The 21,685-nt window shown below is 42.5% G+C and overlaps 1 protein-coding gene across 1 annotated transcript; it reads left to right on the forward strand.

Annotated features, from left to right (window-relative positions):
• Positions 1-618: 618 nt before the first annotated feature.
• On the forward strand, positions 619-11,953 carry LOC130366838 (gastrokine-1-like; the record flags this gene model as incomplete). Its single annotated transcript, XM_056569217.1, has 6 exons — positions 619-657; positions 4,084-4,131; positions 5,153-5,290; positions 7,635-7,742; positions 10,323-10,452; positions 11,108-11,953. Coding segments are annotated over 6 exons (537 nt in total), but the record flags the coding sequence as incomplete, so codon positions are not given.
• Positions 11,954-21,685: the final 9,732 nt, after the last annotated feature.

Raw genomic sequence — 21,685 nt, forward strand, 5'->3', positions numbered from 1 at the left:
TTGTTTATACAGCCGACCTTCTATCTCTTCAGTGATATTAGGGGGTCTGTAGATTACACCAAATATTATTTTTTCAGTATTTCCCTCCTTTTGTAATTCTACCCACAGTGATTCCACATCCTCAGAATCATCACACACTATGGCATCGTTCCCACTGACTTTCATACCACTTCTTACATACAGACAGACTCCACCACCTTTTCTGTTCATTCTATCCTTGCGAAACAATGTAAACCCCTGCAGATTAACAGCCCAGTCATGCGAGGAGTCCAGCCATGTCTCAGTGACCCCAACTATATCAATATGTTCCTCCAGTATCAAGGCCTCAAGCTCCCAAGCTATGGGAAAGAAGGGGGATGTAGCGTAGCTCTGCATATACCTATGGGAAAGAGGGGGGGATGTAACTCTGCATATACCTATGAGAAAGAGGGGGTTACCTGGCTACCTACCTACCTGCCCTTTTACTGTGCAGGACACCAAGGAGGGAATTATTACAGTTTGTGGGCCTATAGATGGAAAGATTGTGTAGAGGAGGGCAATGAATATATGCAGAGTCTGACATGTTTTTCCTGTAGATATTAAGAGATCCACATGGCGGTCATATACAGACGGAGAAGAAAAGGAAAAAGGACGCCACTGATCAGAAAAGATGTAATTGTGAGTCCCAAAATGTAACTGTAATCACTTATATGGTATACACATCCTGTGTACAGCTGATATCTACCGCCATATGGTCCTGTATATAATCACTTATATTGTATACAGATCCTTTATAGTATACTGGTCTGTATATAGTGGTTTTATACAGTATGGCGGTATTATCCAGTTATTGTGTGGTGGTATACATTTACTCCTTGTATCCCAGTATTATTGGTCATGGAAATTTACCTACGTTAAAGTGTTTCTTACATATATAAATTTTAATTTATTGTGTGTGGGATTTTGGTGGAATAGTAGCACGGCAGAAGATTGACGAGCTGCAGAGCCTAGCAGGGGCCCTTGCCTTTTCTTTGGTCCGGGGGCCCAGAGTGTTGTCAGTCTGCCCCTGGGGGTGGGGAGGGAGGGGGTGTAATTAAGGGGGGGGGGGGTGTGTGTGGGGGGGGTGCCAAACAAAGGGTCCGCCCCGGGTGCCAAATGCTCTAGGTACGCCCCTGCTCAGAAGAGAAGGAGTCATATTTGGCTTTTTGAGAGCAAATTTTGCTCGGTGGGCATGTCACATTTAGGAAGCCCCTATGATGCCAGGACAGCAAAATAACCCCCACATGGCATACCATTTTGGAAACTAGACCCCTCGAGGAACGTAACAAGGGGTACAGTGAGCATTTACCCCCCACTGGTGTCTGTCAGATCTTTGGAACAGTGGGCTGTACAAAATTTTTAATTTGCACACTGTTCCAAAGATCTGTCAGACACCAGTGGGGTGTAAATTCTCATTGCACCCCTCATTACATTCCGTGAGGGGTGTAGTTTCCGAAATGGTGTGACATGTGGGGTTTTGTTTTTTTTGCGTTTGTCAAAACCGCTGTAACAATCAGCCACCCCTGTGCAAATCACCTCAAATGTACATGGTGCACTCTCCCTTCTGGGCCTTGTTGTGCGCCCCCAGAGCACTTTGCGCCCACATATGGGGTATCTCCGTAGTCAGGAGAAACTGCATTACAAATTTTGGGGGGCTTTTTTCCCTTTTACCTCTTGTCAAAAGGAAAAGTATAGGGCAACACCAGCATGTTAGTGTAAAAAGTTTTTTTTTACACTAACATGCTGGTGTAGACCCCAACTTCACCTTTTCATAAGGGGTAAAAGGAGAAAGAGCCCCCCAAAATTTGTTAGGCAATTTCTCCCGAGTTCGGCAATACCCCATATGTGGCCCTAAACTGTTGCCTTGAAATACAACAGGGCTCCGAAGTGAGAGCGCCATGCGCATTTGAGGCCTGAATTAGGGATTTGCATAGGGGTGGACATAGGGGTATTCTACGCCAGTGATTCCCAAACAGGGTGCCTCCAGCTGTTGCAAAACTTCCAGCATGCTTGGACAGTCAACAGCTGTCCGGCAATACTGGGAGTTGTTGTTTTGCAACAGCTGGAGGCTCCATTTTGGAAACAGTGGCATACCAGACGTTTTTCATTTTTATTGGGGAGCGGGGCTGTGTAGGGGTGTGTGTATATGTAGTGTTTTTTACTTTTTATTTTATTTTGTGTTAGTGTAGGGTAGTGTAGTGTTTTTAGGGTACAGTCATCGCAAACTTGCAGCCTGATACTCACTGTAAGCCCCCTGTCCATGTGAATGTACCCTGTACATTCACAGGGGGGGACGGGACCTCCAGCTGTTGCAAAACTACAACTCCCAGCATGCACAGTCTATCAGTGCATGTTGGTAGTTATAGTTTTGCAACAGCTGGAGGCACACGGGTTGGGAAACACTGAGTTAGGAAACAGACAATGTTTTCCAACCAGTGTGCCTCCATTTGGTGCAAAACCACAACTTCCAAACATTCTCAGGCATGCTGGAAGTAGTAGTTCGGCAACATCTTTAGAGACAGATTTTGCCGAACTACAACTCCCAGCATGCTTGGAGTTGTAGTTTTGCAACATCTGGAGGACTACAGTTTGCAGACCACTAATACAGTGGTTCCCAATCTGTGCCCTTCCAGATGTTACAGAACTACAACTCCCAGCATGCCTGGACAGTAAGTGCATGCTGAGGATGTGTAGTTTTGCAACATCTGGAAGGGCACAGTGGTCTCCAAACTGTGGACCTCCAGATGTTGCAAAACTGCAAATCCCAGCATGCCCAGACGCCAAGTGCTGTCTGGGCATGCTGGGAGTTGTAGTGTAAGGGGACCAGATGGAGCAGTCCAGATCGCATTACGGCGGTCTGGACTGCTGCAAAGGTCCCGCGCCGCCGCCGAAGATCAACTCACCTGTCGCCACCGCCGCCGCCTCCTCCGATGGGATCCGGGTGTTCAGGGACGAGGTAAGTATCGAGGCCGGGCCCCAGCACTCCCCCGTCTCCTGTTGCGTCCTCCGGTCTTCCTTCCGTTCTCCCCGGACTTCCAGGGGCCGGGCAGGGAGGGAGGAAGTAACCCCCCCCCCCCCTGCGATTGGTCGGTTATCTAACCGAAGAATCGCAGGGGATAGGAGGAGGTGGCAGGCTTGCCACCTCGCTCCTATACTCCAGCATGGCCCTGGCTGTCTGTGACAACGGGGATCATGCAAAATTACTGGGCGGTCGTATCCCAGAGACCCGATCAGCCCGGTATCGCTGCAGATCGCTGTTGTGATGTGATGACGTACCCTCCCATAGACTTGCATTGAGGGGGAATGGTCATGACATCATGAGGGGCATGGCTGACCTCCGCAGTGTGAAAAACACCATTCAGAACATTTAGTTCCGAACTCTGGCCAGTGGAGTACCCCTTTAAGGGGTTCACAAGCCTAATTGTATTGGTCCCGAAGGGGTTACAGAAAAAATCCCCCTACATCAAAAAGTTTGGACAGCCCTGGATCAGTCAATAGTAACTCCTATAAATTAATATTCTCAGTACTATTTCCATCTACAACACGTTATAGAATTCTCAATAGCAGGTTCATTCTATCTGCAATGAAGGACCAGATCCCAATTTTAATGACTATTACGTTGCACAATACTTGGCTTATTGGCTTTAATTCCGCTTCTACTGTGCCCCTCCTTTAGCATATAGCACAGATTAAATAATGCTATAAGTCCTCAACCTAATGGTATCAGTAGTCTATGTATAAGTCATTTTTAATGAGAACGGTACATAGAAATGGGCAGAGCCTTCTGTGCTGTTATCTTGACCCTTCCATCATATCAGCTCAGATAGTGAGTGTGAACTCAGCTCAGAACAGTAAACAAGGAATTTGATGCCATTCCTTGGGTAAATATGGTTCTTGTATATAAAATAATAATGTCAATTGGATTATACACTAGAGGTGCAATATCCCTTCACCCGACAAGAATCCACAATGAAATTCCTGGTGAGAATATGTTTGAATGGCTTATCATGTAAAGTAAAGGCTTTTAAGGATTTTTATAACAGTTCATTATGTTCCTCTCCTTAGATTGTGACCATCCTTGGAGTCTTCCTGACTCAAGCTCTAGCAAATGATGTAAGTAACTGGATGTATGTGGTTGGGTTCATAGTGGGAAGTAATAGAAGTTTTCTTACATTATAGGGGTTGTCCAGTGCAAGAAACAACCTGTGTATAGTGTCAAAAAGTCTAAGAAAGCAACTTAATAATATGATGTTGTTATCCATAGTGCAGAGATCTCTCCATATCAGCTCAGCTCTTTCCGTCATTGCTGTGATGTACCGTCAAACTCAAAGTTCTATCCCTGACCTTCTGTCTGCTCAGGAAGAGACCAATAATGTGAAGGAAGAGGCTCATTAGATTTTAAGGCAGACGGAATCCTTTCTCAGTCACAATAGTTTTAGTCAGAACAGGCTCACTACTGTCTTATCTGACAAATACTTCTAGCGGCCTTAAACTCTAATGAGCAGTGATAGGAGCTCTTCTCTTCACATGATTGGTCTGATCCTGAGCAGACAGAAGAGGAGAAGGGAGCAGGGAAACATTAGTAGCATAGAAACATTGTTTATGGAAGGCCATATATTAGTTCCCTAAATACCTAAAGCAGTGTATCCCAACCAGGGTGCCTCCAGCTGTTGCAAAACTACAACTCCCAGCATACCTGGACAGCCATTTGCTGGGAGTTGTCGTTTTGCAACAGCTGGAAGCACAATGGTTGGGAAACAATGACATGATTATACCTAGAAGCCATGTTTTCTTTACACAAAGATATGACAGGCAGCATGAATACCTTATATTTGATATTTGTCATCAAAGTATATGCATCTACTATGATAGTAAATGTAAATTGCTATTATTTGGTACCTATAAAAATGTTTGTTTTTCTGTTTCAAAGACTAGAAATGAACCACATACATTTTTATTTACTTCACTTCATCTTAATATCAGACAGAATAACTTACCCACATCAACTTTGTCACTAAAATAAAGTTTTTATGATTTCACCAGTTGTAAATTCACAAAAAAAATACAAATAAATTGAATTAGAATTCTAATTCAAATTTTTTTATTTTTATTCTATTTTTTTTTTTTTTTTCAGAATGTCAATATAAACAATTCAGGTAATGATGGCGGCAGTGTTAACCAGCAAGTGAACATTAACAATCAGGATCAAGTAGCCAACATCAATTACCCCAATGGCTGGAACTCTTGGGACTCCGTCTGTGATTTTGCCAAGGTAAGTATTCTTTAAATGCTTTGCATGTATTAGTTTTTAGCCCTTTGCTTTCTAGGTACAGCTAGTGAGAAGGGAAATTTATAAAGGAAAAATAATTTATTGAGGCACAATTTGTGTCATAATGTATATCAGATCTTCTTCTCAACAGAAAACTAACATAATGGAGCTAGAAGGCAAAAAGCCATCACCGGGGCAAATTTACTTATCCTGTTTAATAGACTGCTCAAAAAAAATTAAGGGAACACTTAAACCACACAATCTAACTCCAAATCAATGACACTTCTGTGAAATCACACTGTCCACTCAGGAAGCAACACTGATTGACAATCAATTTCACATGCTGTTGTGCAAATGGAACAGACAACAGGTGAAAATTATAGTCAAATAAAGACACCCCCAATAAAGGAGTGGTTCTGTGGATGGTGACCACAGACCATTTCTCAGTTCCTATGCTTCCTGGCTGATGTTTTGGTCCCTTTTGAATGCTGGCGGTGCTTTCACTCTAGTGGTACCATGAGACGGAATCTACAACCCACACAAGTGGCTTAGGTAGTGCAGCTCATCCAGGATGGCACATCAATGCGAGCTGTGGCAAGAAGAATTGCTGTGTCTGTCAGCGTAGTGTCCAGAGCATGGAGGCGCTACCAGGAGACAGGCCAGTACATCAGGAGATGTGGAAGAGGCCATAGGTGGGTAACAACCAAGCAACAGGACTGCTACCTCCACTTTTGTGCACAGAGGAGCAGGAGGAGCACTGCCAGAGCCCAGCAAAATTACCTCCAGCAGGCCACAAATGGGTATGTGTCCACTCAAATGGTCAGAAACAGACTTCATGAGGGTGGTGTGAGGACTCGGCATCCACAGGTGGGGGTTGTGCTTACAGCCCAACACTGTGAAGGACGTTTGGCAAAGATTGGCAAATTTGCCACTGGCACCCTGTGCTCTTCACAGATGAAAGCAGGTTCACACAGAGCACATGTGACAGACGTGACAGAGTCTGGAGACGCTGTGGAGAATGTTCTGCTGCCTGCAACATACTCCAGCATGACTGGTTTGGGGGTGGGTCAGTAATGGTGTGGGGTGGCATTTCTTTGGGGGGGGGGACCACAGCCCTCCATGTGCTTGCCAGAGGTAGCCTGACTGCCATTAGGTACCGTGATGAGATACTCAGACCCCTTGTGAGACCATATGCTGGTGCAGTTGGCCCTGAGTTCCTCCAAATGCAATACTATGCTAGACCCCATGTGGCTGGAGTGTGTCAGCAGTTTCTGCAAGAGGAAGGCATTGATGCTATGGACTGGCCCACCCGTTCCCCAGACCTGAATCTGATTGAGCACATCTGGTACATCATGTCTCACTCCATTCACCAACGCTACATTGTACCACAGACTGTCCAGGAGTTGGCCATCTCATCAGGAGCATGCCCAGGCATTGTAGGGAGGTCATACGGGCATGTGGAGGCCACACACACTACTTAGCCTCATTTTGACTTGCTTTAAGGACATTACATCAAAGTTGGATCAGCCTATAGTGTGGTTTTCCACTTTGATTTTGAGAGTGAATCCATATCCAGACCTCCGTGGGTTGATAAATTTGATTTCCATTGAAAATGTTTGTGTTATTTTGTTATCAGCACATTCAACTATGTAAATATGAAAGTATTTCATATGATTAGTTCATTCATTCAGATCTAGGATATTGTTATCTTAGTGTCCCCTTAATTTATTTGAGCAGTGTATAAAGATAGTATAAACTTAGACCAGGCATTCTGAAGATGCATCAATTTTATTATAGGGGCCTTAATTATACATTTGGTGCAGTTAAGACACTGCTGTCTAAATTAAAGGGGTAATCCAGGAATTAAAAAAACAGAGCTAATTTATTTCAAACTGCTCCCCATTTGTCCCCAGGTTGGATGTGGTTCTGCAGCTCAATTCCATTGAAATAAATGGAGCCAAGTTGTGATACCACACCCAACCTGGGGACAGACATGGAGCTGATTTTGCAATAAATTTCTTCTCTTTTTCTATTCCTGGATGACTTCTTTAAAACCGCCTATTGGTTGGCTTACCTTGCCACAATTTTGGTGCATGGTGTTACATTTCCGACCAACATCTAATATTATAGAGTCAACAAAGTTCAAGGCATATACTATAGTATCTGGTGCAAATAGAGCAAGATTTTTTTGTACGCTTGAAAAAGGAAATTTGCCCCCAATGTTCCTATAATCAATCTCCTATTTCCTAAAGTGCTACATAGAGGGTAGAAAAGCATAATTGGTTCCAACAGTGAGAAATTGCAATGTTATTTTCTTCTACCTTAAACTTTCCTATTTGCACCATAGGGATTTGCTGCCACAAGACTGTACAACAAGAAGATCTGTGTGGTCACCAAGATCAAGCCAAGTTTCCCCACCCTGGCACAGCTCAGCACCATTGCCAAGACTAAGAAGGTAAATAATATCAATATTCTTTTCATGCCAGAAACACATTGACTAGCCCTGGAAGTGGTGGAATCAGTTCTTTTCGACCTTGAATTTTGTAGCATAAATGGAGAAGAGACTTTTTAAAGAACTTCTCATCTCTAGATGGCATATGGAAGTCGGGTTCATCCAGGAGAGCTAATTTAGGGAGATTCTGCTTAAACCACAGACTTCATAAAATACTAAATTGATGCCCAGCTCTTGGCCCTACAACTATGAAGTAAAGGATTTCAGAGACATTCACAATGGCTTTTTGGACAAACCCTTTTTGAATTGTGGGTTTAATTATGATCATCATTATAGGGGTCTTTCTGCCAGGAGTCCTACACTTTGTTCTTTGTATATGGTAATCTCAACCTGCCCAGGAACACCCCCAAACAACTTGGAATGCCCAATCTGCCCAATTGCCCTGAGAAATTGTGACTCTTAAACATATCCATCATATTTAATAGCTAAGAGAAGTCTTTCATGGCCTTAGGAAATACTTTCCAGCTAGAGACATACGGCATGCCAATTTAATATTACTGTCAATAGGGGACAAATCACACCAGGGAGAGTGGCTTATATCTGTGTAAAAACATTCATATATGAAGATTTAGTTCCCCTTACAAAAACATGTCCTCATAGTCCGTGGTTGGAAAGAGAAGCAGCCAAATGACAGTGAAAGTCGTATTATCTTGAAGGGATAGTGACTAGATTTAACTTCTCCCGATTCTAAAGTTGAATTCTAAAGCTGTACTGCAGCTGTAATTCAGCCTTTGCCATTCTGTGATCAATCTGACTGCTGGCAAACTCTACTGTATGACTGCCAAACACTCCAATAGAGGCTGAAAAGTGTAACACAGAAATAATATTTTCAATACAATGAAAAATTTACTTATAGACACGCATAGTGATAGTAAAGAATTATACATAATCTGAAAAATAAGACATATAAATCACTTAGTTGTGATAAATTAATCTATTCCACAATAAAGCATGCAGTGTTGTTCTTTATTATGTCCAGTAGATGTCTCCAGAGTAACTGTTAAATGCCATTGACTGGATGCCGGTACACCGGAGCTCAGTTCCTGTATCTTTTTCTTTGTCTCTCTCCAGCTGCTCCGCCACCTCCCCCCTTCCCTCTATACAGAGATCTATATGCAGCATGGCACTCACCTCAAGGAGAAACATTTACTTTTTGGTCCTATGGGAAACATGTAACATGATCCCTAAGTGAATTAATAGTCAGTCTCATTTGTCAGATTATTCGCAGTAAATTTATAGTTAATGATTGAGGAGACAGGAGGAAAAATTGCTTAAAAAATGGAGAAAGGCATTTTTCTCTAATAATATTATCTTGCACTATTGATTTTTAACCGCTTAACACGATTGAATGTAAATGCAGGTCTTGGTGCTCTGATACTTAATGTATTAGAATGTACATTTACATCCTAAAGGGCATTTTGACTTTGAAGTGAGCAAAGAGGCAGAAAATACAAGCAGATCGACAGTTTTACTGATCGGTGCTATGCCTGAACAGTAATAGCAATCCAAAGACTGCTGTAAATAGAAAATTGACCCTCTCCTAAGGGCAAAGGGATGCCTATACCCATCATAGATTAAGATCATATATCATATAAATAGTGCTATATTTATCTGTTCATTTGTCCAGTTATTTTAGAATACACTGTTATTTAGAGCATGGGGTCATTATGTTTCGGCAGAAAGAATGAAGAATGCACTCACCCGATGGATTAAATTGCTAGAAGAACTTTATTCTAAAAAGCATTGAACGTACTGCGGGAAGGATCAGGAAACACCCCGCTGTACATTCACTGTTTTTTAGAATAAAGTTCTTCTAGCAAGTTAATCCATCGGGTGAGTGCCTTCTTCATTCGTTCTTCACTTTTTGCTATTGCTGAAAGACTCTGCTTTTATAGAATAGCACCCCTGTGATCCTCCGTTTGTGCCTCAGTCTCTCCAGCGTTTTAGACACATTACAGACTGTGCAGTACCGGACATACCTTTTCTTCTATTGAGTGACTATTTTATTATCTACTAGCTTAATACCCGGCGTTGCCCGGTTTTTCCTTCCTAATCCTGGGGAGGAAAATAAACAAGGTAGGAAGCTTTTGACTAAATATCCCGTCCTCATATATTGTTGTCATATCCCAACCCCATATCCCGTCCTCCTATCCCGACTTCCTATCCCGACCTCCTATCCCGTCATCATATCTCGACCTCATATCCAGTCCTCATATCCCGTCCTCCTATCCCGACCTCCTATCCTGACCTCCTATCTCGACCTCCTATCCCGACCTCCTATCCTGACTTCCTATCCCAACCTCCTATCCCATCCTCCTATCTTTTCCTCCTATCTCGACCTCCAATCACGACCTCCTATCCTGTCCTATTTAGCCGTTTGGATGTGATGCTGGAACATACACACACACACACACACACACACATACACACGTTGAGTTTTATATATATAGATTTAGATATATGATATACAATTCTAAATCTCTTCTGGCTATGATTTGCAATGTATGTATCTTTTATTTAAAGGTCCCTACCAACACCCAGCTGGTGACCTACACAATCAACCAGAAACCTATTGTTAACATCGAAGAGTATGGCCAGCATATCAATGCTCTGTGCAAGGGAATGCCAGCCTACACTGCTCAGGAGATGCCCAGTAAGTATCTTTCTTTTCTGCTATCTTTGCAGCAAAATACTTGTACAGAACAAACAAAAGCTTGTACAGAACATACAAGAGTCTTTAATGTGAAATTGACAGTCAGTTCATTGGCAATAGACCCAATAGAGTTATAGTGCAGGTGATCTGGATTAAAATGAGGTATTACTTACGCGTCAATTAACATATTAGCAATGCCAGCTTATAACAGATCTCCCAAACCGGACCCCGGTTTCTGGAAAGTTATACCTCATTTTTATGTGGTTCACCTCTGCTATATGCCCCTGTATTGGGTTTAGTGCCAGTGAACATTTTATTGAGTTTAGTGTGTAAACAGTATGTAGTGTGTCTATGCTCCCTCTAGTGTTTGGTGCAGGTAACAAGAATTAATTAAAATTTTACTCCAAGAAGCCCTGTATGAGGAAAATGTGAATCAGCACACATTTTTTTTACCTGTTAAGATTAAATTAAGTTGTGTTCAAAGGTAGATATTCATTTTAAGGCTCAAGTCATCCTCTCATCCCATACCACAGTGGACCAATGTTTTTCTGCAAAATCTCCACATTCTTGCTTTCCATCCAGATTCTGTTTCCTACGTGATTTCACTCCTAAACTTTACATGACTGTTAGAGCTATAACAAGAATGTCTTTTCAGATGTCGGAGAAGACTTTGCCTACTGCAAAGCCAACAGCATAATCACAATTTTGGGAATCAACTTCTGTTTTTAAGATGCCAGTACAACCGACCCCAGCCCACTAAATGGACACACATTGAAACTACTTCGAATTGTGGATCCTTGCAATATTCCCTAAATCACATCTAATAAAATATTATCTGTCGCTATTGGCTAGTTGTCTCTTCTTATAAAATGCAATGAGAAAGCATTTATGTAGAATGTGCTCTAACAGACGTCCCTTTTCAGGTTCTGCCAGAGGGTACGGGGTCTGCTGCAGCTCAAGCCAAATCACCATTTTGGGTATCAACTTCTGTTTTTAAGATGAACGTTCTTAAGTCAGAATCATTTGGATACTCAACAATCCCAGAGACTCCCCCATGATCTTCTTGACACTGAACACCTGCAATAAAACTGCTTTTTTCAGGGAAAGATGTCTCTTTGTATAATGCAACACTAAAGGTGGTCTCAGAAACTGTCTGGGGGTCTGTGGATCAGGATGTATAATAAATCCACTTCTTTTATTGTTATATAACAATATGGAGAGAATAAATGCAACAATACAGGTGTAATGACTAAAGAAAAGTTATGTGATACCCTGGGGGAGTAGGGTTTATGGGGTGTAGCTGTGCGGTGACTAAAGGGTGTCTGGTTAACCCTTTCTATTCGTGAGGCCAGGGTGAGGGCTATTCTCTGTATGCTTGTCCTACCACCAACCTTCCCAAGAGCGATAGGGAGATAGGAAATAATCGATTGTCCACAACCGGAGATTTGCAGAAACTTGTCAATAATGAACAGGAACAGAGTCTATTAGAGCTTGACAAGTGTTTGGGACCTTGTGAGTCTATTGAGCTTAGGAAGATAATTGTTGCGGTGATCCACTGGATTTAGGGGTTTAGATTCGGTCCAGTAATCACGCTAGCTTTAGCGGGGATCTAGATGTTAACTCAGGTCCTCCAACATTCCATAGAGGAATTAACATAGTCACATGACCGAAGGTCCTGCGACGCTAACAAGGCAAGAAGACTAATATACACTATATTAAGTATACACACTATTAAATATATACATGATAGCATTATAAAATTAGTAGGAGGAGGCGGAGGCGAGGAAGAGGAGGCTACTAGGGGCTGTCCCACCTGGGGAACCCTACCTGAACGTAGTAACTCTGACTTTGGGGACCACCATACAAGGTACGGTATGCAATATGGTACCGGGACATCACAGTTACAGCACAGAAATAATAGTCCCAGTGATGTCACAGGACATAAAATAATAAGTACCATGGGGTCATAGGAAATTATTTTTGCATACAGTGATATAATGATGTCACAGAACAGCAGTAATGTCCAACACAGTCATAAATAACATAATGATGATATGGATAATGGCTAAGGACCACAGGGATGTCACAGCCCAGGAATGATACACGTAGCAACATGATACAAGAATATACATGTACAATGTACACAGTAATGTCACAGTGATGAACACTAAAGGGGTACAACACAAACACTGAGTTTTCCAACGTGCAGAGGGTTAGCAATTGCATCTTCAAAGCATTTTTTTGAACAGTAGAAGTAAGAAAATAGTCACAACTCAGACTCCTAGCCAATAACTGCACGAGTTGTCTAAACTCCACCAATCAAGGCTGGGAGAAGACTTGGATCTTGATGTCTAGTTAGTGAGTCCTGTCTACAACTAAGATAAGCCTGGGCCTAGCCCAAGTACTTCTGTAAGGATTGTCCAGCTCTTAAAAATTCTTGTAAAGCCTTGTTCACACGACCAATGTGCTTCGGTAAAGGGAGCTTTGTCTCTCAGCCTGTTAGAAGGAAAGAAAAAAGCTTCAGCCTCTCCTGTTTAGTGGCAGCATCATATGTTAGGAAACTAGGGCCAGTGAGGAGGAGAGATCGACTAGCCAATTGTGTCTGGCCTTAGCGACTACATCCTCTGAAACTGGTCTATTTGAGCTGCACTCTGCTTTCAGACACTTGCCTGAGATAAAGGATTCTTCTTTGTCCCTGGATCTGGTTTTGTTATATCCTGTGCATCTTTGTATTTTCTTGGCTGATTCTCTGACTCCTCTATTGCTTACTGTATCTGTACTGTTTGCTCTCTCTGTTACCCTCTTGGCTTGTTTCTCCCTCATTTGTATGTGCTCTCCCTCTTTGTCTTTTTGCTTTGCTCTACCAAAAAGGTAGAGACAGAGGGTGTGAGTCAGTTCAGGGCCACACTTATCCCAGCCCAGCTTGACAATTCTCCTTTAAAGGGTTTCACAGGTTTAAAATAAACAGGACCCTATTTTCTTCATACTGGATCTAATTTTACCCACCCAGAACTTTGCCTGTATATGTTTCTCTGACTGTCTTGTTACAGTATGTCACAAAAATAAGTGGAGTTCTACAGTCTCCTTTGCCACATTTCACCCTTACCCGTGAGATCCTTGTTGAGTTAGCTGAAGCAAGGAGGACCTTAACCTGTTCAGGACGCCGGGCGTATGCATACACCCTGCATCCCGAGTCCTTAAGGACGTGGAGCGTATGCATACGTCCGTGGGAATTCCGGTCCCCGCCGCTAGCCGGTTGGGGACCGGATAGGGATGCCTGCTGAAATCATTCAGCAGGCACCCCGACACATCGCCCAGGGGGGTCCTGAGACCCCCCCCATGTCGGCGATCGCAGAAAATCGTACGTCAATTCAGACATGCGATTTTCTGCTATTCCGGGCTGATCGGGTCTCTGGTGAAAATAGCGATGATCGGAGCTGTCAGGGACAGCCCTGATCATCTTGAGGGCTAAGAGTGAGGTCGCAGAGCTGCGATCTCCTCCTATCCCCTGCCATTGGTCAGAACTGATTCTGACTAATGGCAGAGCAGGACAGTGGGTTGCCATGGCAACCCCCGTTCTGCCCTCCCCTGGATGTCGAGAGGATCGTGGGAAGAAGATGGAGGTCGGTACCTGCAGGAGAAGATGCCTGGAGATCCCCGATCGTCGCTGGAGACTGCTGGATCCTGGGTCAGGTAGGGAAACTACAGTGGGGGGAATTGAAAGTGAAAGTAAAGTGATCTTTACAGTGGCATCCACTAGGAAGGCCAAACTGCAACTCCCAGCATGCCCAGACAGCCAAAGGCTGTCTGGGCATGCTGGGAGTTGTAGTTTTGCAACATCTGGAGGGTCACAGTTTGGAGACCACTATTACAGTGGTGCCCAAACGGTAGCCCTCCATATGTTGCCAAACTACAACTCTCAGCATGCCTGGAATGCCCAGGCATGCTGGGAGTTGTAATTCTGTAACATCTGTCCCTTCAGATTTAGCAATTTCCATGAATTTTTTGAAAATTGCTGCTCTACTTTGAAGCCCTCAAATGTTTTCAAAAAGCAAGAACATGTCCATTTTATGATGCCAACATAAAGTGGACATATTGTATTTGTGAATAAAAATAAAATTTATTGTGAATATCCATTTTCCTTACAAGTAGAGAGCTTCAAAGTTAGAAAAATGCAACATTTTCAAAATTTTCATGAAATTTGGTTTTGATGTTTCACCAAAAAAGGATGCAAGTAATGCCAAAAATTTACCAACAAAATAAAGTAGAATATGCCACGAAAAAACAATCTCAGAATCACAATATTCTGTAAAAGTGTTTTCGGGTTATTAATTCGTAAAGCGACGGTGGTCAGAAATGCGAAAAAGGGCTCAGTCCTTAAGGTGAAAAAGGGCTGCGTCCTTAAGGGGTTAAGCTAGGGCATCAGAGTCACTGACATCTGTCTATATCTGTAGTAGACCCATTCAAGTTTACATACAAAATCACAAAAAAATAATTTCCTGCTAAAAGCATAGTATGCCAAAGGGACAGGGACTAGAATTAGTTTCTCCTGAGGCTAAAGTTGAATTCTAAAGCTTAACTTCTCTAAGCTACATTTCAAGTATATGTGCTATATTGAATTGCATCAGAAGTTAAAGTTGTTCACCAAAACAGGGGCTCTCATTCACAGGCTTTGCATAAGCTACATTGAAAAAGGACATTGTGGGGTTCACAGAACGACAATGACATGCACCACTTAGCCATGTGACATATTATGGACTACTACCTTCAACATCCCCTGCTACATCAACCCAGTGACCTGCCACAATACTCACAATACTCTTGGAAAAGCAGATCTGTTTTTCTGACCATGGACAACCCCTCTAAAAGTATCCTGACAGATTCGGCCCCTTTCCTGAAGCTATTCAGCAGTAATGTTGAGCGGCATAGGCCATATTCGAATTCGCGAATATTCGCGAATATATGGACGAATATTCGTCATATTCGCGAATATTCGCATATTCGTAATATTCTCGTTTTATTTTCGCATATGCGAATATTCGCATGTGCGAAAATTAACATATGCAAAAATTTACGTAAACATAAATGTGCATAAAACAAAAATTCGCATATGCGAAAATTAGCATATGCAAATTTTCACATATGCGACAATTCGCTCACCAGTCTCACACAGTAGTATTAGAGCTTTCTTACACCACATAAGCTGGAAGCAGAGAGGGATGATCACTGTGATGTGTACTGTGAAAAAAAAAATATATATATTCGTAATTATGAATATATAGCGCTATATTCGCGAATATTCGCGAATTTGCGAATATGCGATATTCGTGAATAAAATTCGAATTGCGAATATTCGCGAGCAACACTATTCAGCAGTAGGAAAAAATAGGCTCAGTTCTTACTCTCTTATCAAATTTTACATAAACCTTCATAGGAATATTTGTAATATTGGACTTTAAATAAAGTCCATGTGTTTTTACCATAGTATATGGAAACTTTTGGGTAATAAAAAAAAGAAATGCAAATGATTAAAATCCCTAAAATAAAGATGTCATTGTGTCTGCATTACATAGTTACACATTTTTCTTTGTAAGTGTTTGTGGCCACATCAGGCATAAGATCAAAAATGTAAATTTCAGTTTGATACATTCCGGGGGGAAAAAAAATTCAACACTTTGCAAATGTATAAAATGAGAAGATGAAAGCTTTTCAGCTGAGACTTGTATTAAAGGGGTTGTTTCACAAAAAATATAGGCCCAGATTTATCTGTTTTAGACAAAATACTGCCTGACTTCCCCATAACAACCAATCACAACTCAGCATTCATATTATAATGAGCTCTGGTAAATGAAAGCTGAGCTGTGATTGGTTGTTATGGGGAAATCAGGTAGTTCTTGTCTCAGATTGGTAAATCCGGGCCACGGTGTATTTGAACAGAATGTACGAATATAAAGTTGATAAAAAATCTCTTTTATGATTATACTGATGTCTGCGATAGCGTCCCTGTTGTTCCTTGCTCTGCTGATTTCTATGCCCACCTTCTGCAGCCTCTAGGGGTGGACACACAAGTTTGAGTGCTGGGCTCCTTACCAGGTGCATTGATACCGGTGTTGCAGTTTATACTGTACATCACATACTTCCTTTATGCACTTAAATAAGCCTGTACAGGTAAATATAGAGTACTTTTACAATACAGAAATTCATAAAAATATGTATTTCCCTAAGATAAAGAAAAAAAATGGATATATGCATCTCTCTCTAGTTACATACCGTATTTATTGGCGTATAACACGCACTTTTTAGGCAAAATTTTTTAGCCTAAAGTCTACCTGCGTGTTATACGCCGATAAGCCGCTGCAGTTCAATGATTTAAAGCGGGCGCTTTAAATCAATGAACTGCAGCGGGCTTGCAGGTGCAGAGACCGCCAGCACTGCCGGCTTCTCTGCCCCTGCCTGTGCTGGGGTCTAGAGCCCTCCTGCCGGCCCTTCTCTCCCCTGGCTTTCGGTGCCGCTGCCCGTTCTCTCCCCCTGACTATCGGTGCCGGCGCCCCATTGCCGGCGCCGACAGACAGGAGGAGAGAAGGTGCAGGGACACCCATTGCCGGCGCCGCTGCCCCGTTGCCTCCCCAATCCCCGGTTGTATAATTACCTGTTGCCGGGGTCGGGTCCGCGCTGCTTCAGGCCTCCGGTGTGCGTCCCCTGCGTCGTTGCTATGCGCTGCATGACGCGGCGCAATGACGTCACGGGCGCCTCTCTCCCCCTGCCTTTCCTGGGGGTGTATCAGGGTATGCGCATGCACACACACACACCCTCATTTTACCAAGGATATTTGGGTAAAAAACTTTTTTTACCCAAATATCCCTGGTAAAATGAGGATGCGTGTTATAGGCCGGTGCGTGGTATGCCCCGATAAATACGGTATACAGGCTTTGGGGCAAGCACACTACATTTCGTGAATTCACCAGCTGGATCCAGCAGGAGAATTTCAAAACTGTCTGCTGCCGTATTACTGCAGGATCTGTGCCATACCCTATTCAATCCAATGAGCCGAACAGAGTCAGCTAGTGACTCTGGTCGTCTCATTTTCTGACCACATCCGGCTTTTGACTCGGACTGAAAACAGTAGCAGAAAAGCTGGATACGGTCAGAAAATGACATGACCAGAGTCAATAGTTAGATTAAATAGGGTACGGAATGAATACAACAGGGATAGGGCAGCAAACCCTGGCTACTGGATGCACAAAACGTGGAAGTTCATAAAGGAAGAATATGAATATGAATCACAAATAATAAATACGAAGGATAAAATGGTGGGGAAAATGGAGAGGAAAATTAAGGCAAATAAGATCCCATAGAACAATTCAGTAGTGAGATTTCCAGAGCTATAAGTGAGGAATTACTTTATATGCGGGTCAGTGGAGGGAGGCAGGAGAAGTACCATCTGGTAACTAGGGAGTTTACCTAGGAACCAGACTGCAATGCATTCCTGGGAAAAACAACACCATCCCGGTCACATGATCACACTGGTTTCCGATTATAGAAAGTGAAGAGAGCTACAGAGAGACCAAGAAATTAGCTAAAAAGAGTAATGTAAACAACTTACGGTAACTTATGAGGCTCATGGGGAATTCTGGATCCATTGTGCAATGGAGCTCAATGGGCCCACTGGACCCCACTCAATTATAAATGGGTCTGTAAAGGTTCAGTTGTTTTGTCTGCAAGAATGGATAAAGTACTATCATCTTGCTAGCAAGTCTGATGAAATTGAAACTCCGGAGTCTCAATTTCATATGTGAACAGTCCCTGAACCTACTGCAGCCCTTTGTTTACTCTACTTTGCGATTTTAGGATGAAGTGACGCGACCATAAGGTGAGACAATAAAATGCAGCATGTTTTCTGCATATAGTGGGAGATTTATCAAAACCTGTCCAGAGGAACCAATCAGCTCACTTTCCAATCAGCTTTCATTTTTAACAAGGCCGCTGCAAAATGAAAGAAGCGTCCTGATTGGTTGCTATGGACAACTGGGCAACTTTTCCTCTGGACAGGTTTTGACAAATCTCCCCCATAATGTTTTATTTTATTCTACATAAAGGGTTATGTTTTATATCCTTATTGAAAACAGGAGAAATTGTTCTAAAATTATACACAAAACATTTTTAAGTAATAAAATAGATATTTGTGCTGCAGGGCATATAAAGCCATAGTTCTACTTAGGAAATATAGATACACTGCCAGATGAGCCACACTTAATGAATATACAAGGCATTTGCTTCATTTTTCTGCCAGTTCCTGCCTTCCCTCTAGCCACATTTATAGGGCTGTATTCCATAATTCATATTAAAAAGGTGATTCCACCCAAAACTGAAATGATGATTTCCAGTGAAATATCCCCACACACTGACTTATCCCTCATTCTGAATCCAGAGATCCGAAGTAATTTATCTGTTATTGAAAATATTGATAACAACTATCAGGGGTTATTTCCTATACACGGCGGCTCAGTGGTTAGCACCGTGGCTCAGTGGTACCGTTGCCTTGCAGCGCTGAAGTCATAGGTACAAATCTCACCAACGACAAAATCTGCAACAAGTTTATATGTTTGTATGTTCTCACTGTTTTTTGACCTGACGAAGAGGAGAGCAATCCCTTTGAAACGTGTTGTCCTTATTTGTGGCATTAAAGGGGTACTCCGGCACTTAGACATTTTATCCCCTATCCAAAGGATAGGGGATAAGATGCCTGATGGTGGGGGGCCGCACCCCGTTAAAATCAGTCCCCGGAGCGTGTTCGCTCCGGGTCTGATTACTGTCGATCACGGGGCCAGAGCCTTGTGACGTCAAGGCTCCGCCCCGTGTGACATCATGCTCCACCCCCCTCAATGCAAGCCTATGGGAGGGGGTTCCGGCCCATGATCGAGAGTAATCAGACCTGGAGCGAACACGGGGTTCAGCATGCAAGATCACGGGGGTCCCCAGTGGCGGGACCCCCACAATCAGGCATCTTATCCCTTATATTTTGGATGGGGGATAAGATGTCTAAGCGCCGGAGTACCCCTTTAAAAGCTGTTTTATTTTTTTATTAATTTATTGTCAGACATCGGTTATTTCTAATCCTTTCCTCCGACCAAGTGAGTGCCAATGAAGCATCAATTTTTACTTGCTTAAGGATCCACTGCTTCTTCCTGATGTTTTATTGTGGCTTTGTTTGGGTTGGAGCCATAATAGGAGTCTATATAAATGCAAAAAAAAAAGTGGTATGCTCTACAAGATCATTGCTTCTAGGGTTAAATATCTCCTTTCATACAGCACCTTACAGAACAGTTACAGTGATATACAGAGGTAGTACAGCTTCATATAAAGGAGCTATACAGCCTACATGCACCACAATGACCAACATTTGAAGTGGACTCCAAACCGTGGCCCTCCAAATGTTGCAAAACTACAACTTCCAGCATGTCCAGACAGCCGTTGGCTGTCCGGGCATGCTGGAAGTTGTAATTTTGCAATATCTTGAGATGCGCAGTTTGGAGACCACTGCCTTAGGGTAAAAAACAAATTTATTGAGTTATTATTTAAGAATAATATTTATTATTATTTGAATTGTTATTATTAATTATTATTGATATCATATTAAAATATAGAAAGACACTAGAGATGAGCGAACTTTTGAAAAATTTGATACGGCCGATTAGATGAAATTTTCAAAAAAATTTGGTTTGATTCGAATTTATTTGCGGACCATCTATATTAAAAACTGCTATTTCTGGACTACAGACAGCCGCAATAGGGGTGTAGAACACTTTGCTGTGTTCTAACACGCATATGGAGTGTGCTGGGGTAGTGAAATAATACTGTTATTCAGTATGACATGCAGATTACAGGCATCACTTTTACAATCACTGCCGCAAAGCGGCACAATGACAGAGCCTGGAGGTGGCATCAGTATGAGAAGACCATTGCTGAATGACACAGTGTGGAGGCTGAATGACACAGCTTGGATGTGGCTGAAGCACGAGGAGACCATATAGTGGCTTAATGACACAGCGTGGAGGTGTTGGCAGCATGAGGAGACCATATAGTAGCTGAATGACACAGCTTGGATGTGGCTGAATCATGAGGAGACCATATAATGGCTGAATGACACAGCGTGGAGGTGTTGGCAGCATGAGGAGACGATATAGTGGCTGAATGACACAGTGTGGAGGTGTTGGCAGCATGAGGAGACCATATAGTTGCTGAATGACTCCCGCCATGGCTTCCCGCCTTCCCAGAGTTTCTTGCCATATGTACTGACATTTGGATCCGCCATTTTAGATGCCCTGGAGCCTGGACCGCAGTAAATGGAGTTTAATGAAGCGGTTTGCATGACAGAATCTTGGCAATATTTGCATTTGTTGCAATTTGAATACTTCCTGAAATTCGCAATGAATTCGGGGGGGTTAGCTTTGATTCACTCATTTCTAAAATACACCAATGTGCAACATGAGGGGGTTAATATGCCGCAAAAAGAAATGTATGGTGTATGCATACAATAGCAAGTATATGAACAGCTTTTATGTGAAACAAGGTTTTGGAACTAGTGAAACGTCCCAATATATGGGGTCAATAACACCCTAGAATATAATCACATTGGTAAAAGCTCTAGGCTAATGTACAGAAAGATATATCACATAGGTTACCACATAGGTAAAAGCTCTCAGCAATACACAGAGAATATACATACATATACACCGTATAAGGCAAAAAAGAAAAACTTAATATTAACAGTTTTTGGAGAGATGACATCATAGAGAGACACATTAGCAGGGTGTTGGAGTCGGTAATATCACACTGTGGTGTCCCGGTACTGTACGTGTACTGTACCTTGTGTAATAAGTCCCCAAAGTCAGAGTTCTTCGGTACTGATAGGAAGCTCTTGGTGGAATAACCCCTAGTCGCCTCTTCCTTCTTCAATTTTATGCATATATTTTATATATTGTATAGTGTAAATGTTGCTTCCAGGACCTTAGGTCACATGATTAATAATTATATTGTTCTGCTAAGGTTAATTACCTTCCAGGTCTTGTGCTCATGTCACGTCGTGTACCACAATACTTTGTAATAGGACTGACAGGTCTGGAGGACCAATAAGCTTGAAACCTGCCCCTTTAGATATAAGGGCGCTGTCATTCAATCCTTGCTCTCTCGGGTTCCGGACTAGCAGAGAGAGAGAGAAGCTCCGTGTATACCT

This window comes from Hyla sarda, chromosome 4 (genome assembly GCF_029499605.1).
Source record: "Hyla sarda isolate aHylSar1 chromosome 4, aHylSar1.hap1, whole genome shotgun sequence".
NCBI classification, from domain to species: Eukaryota; Metazoa; Chordata; class Amphibia; order Anura; family Hylidae; genus Hyla; species Hyla sarda.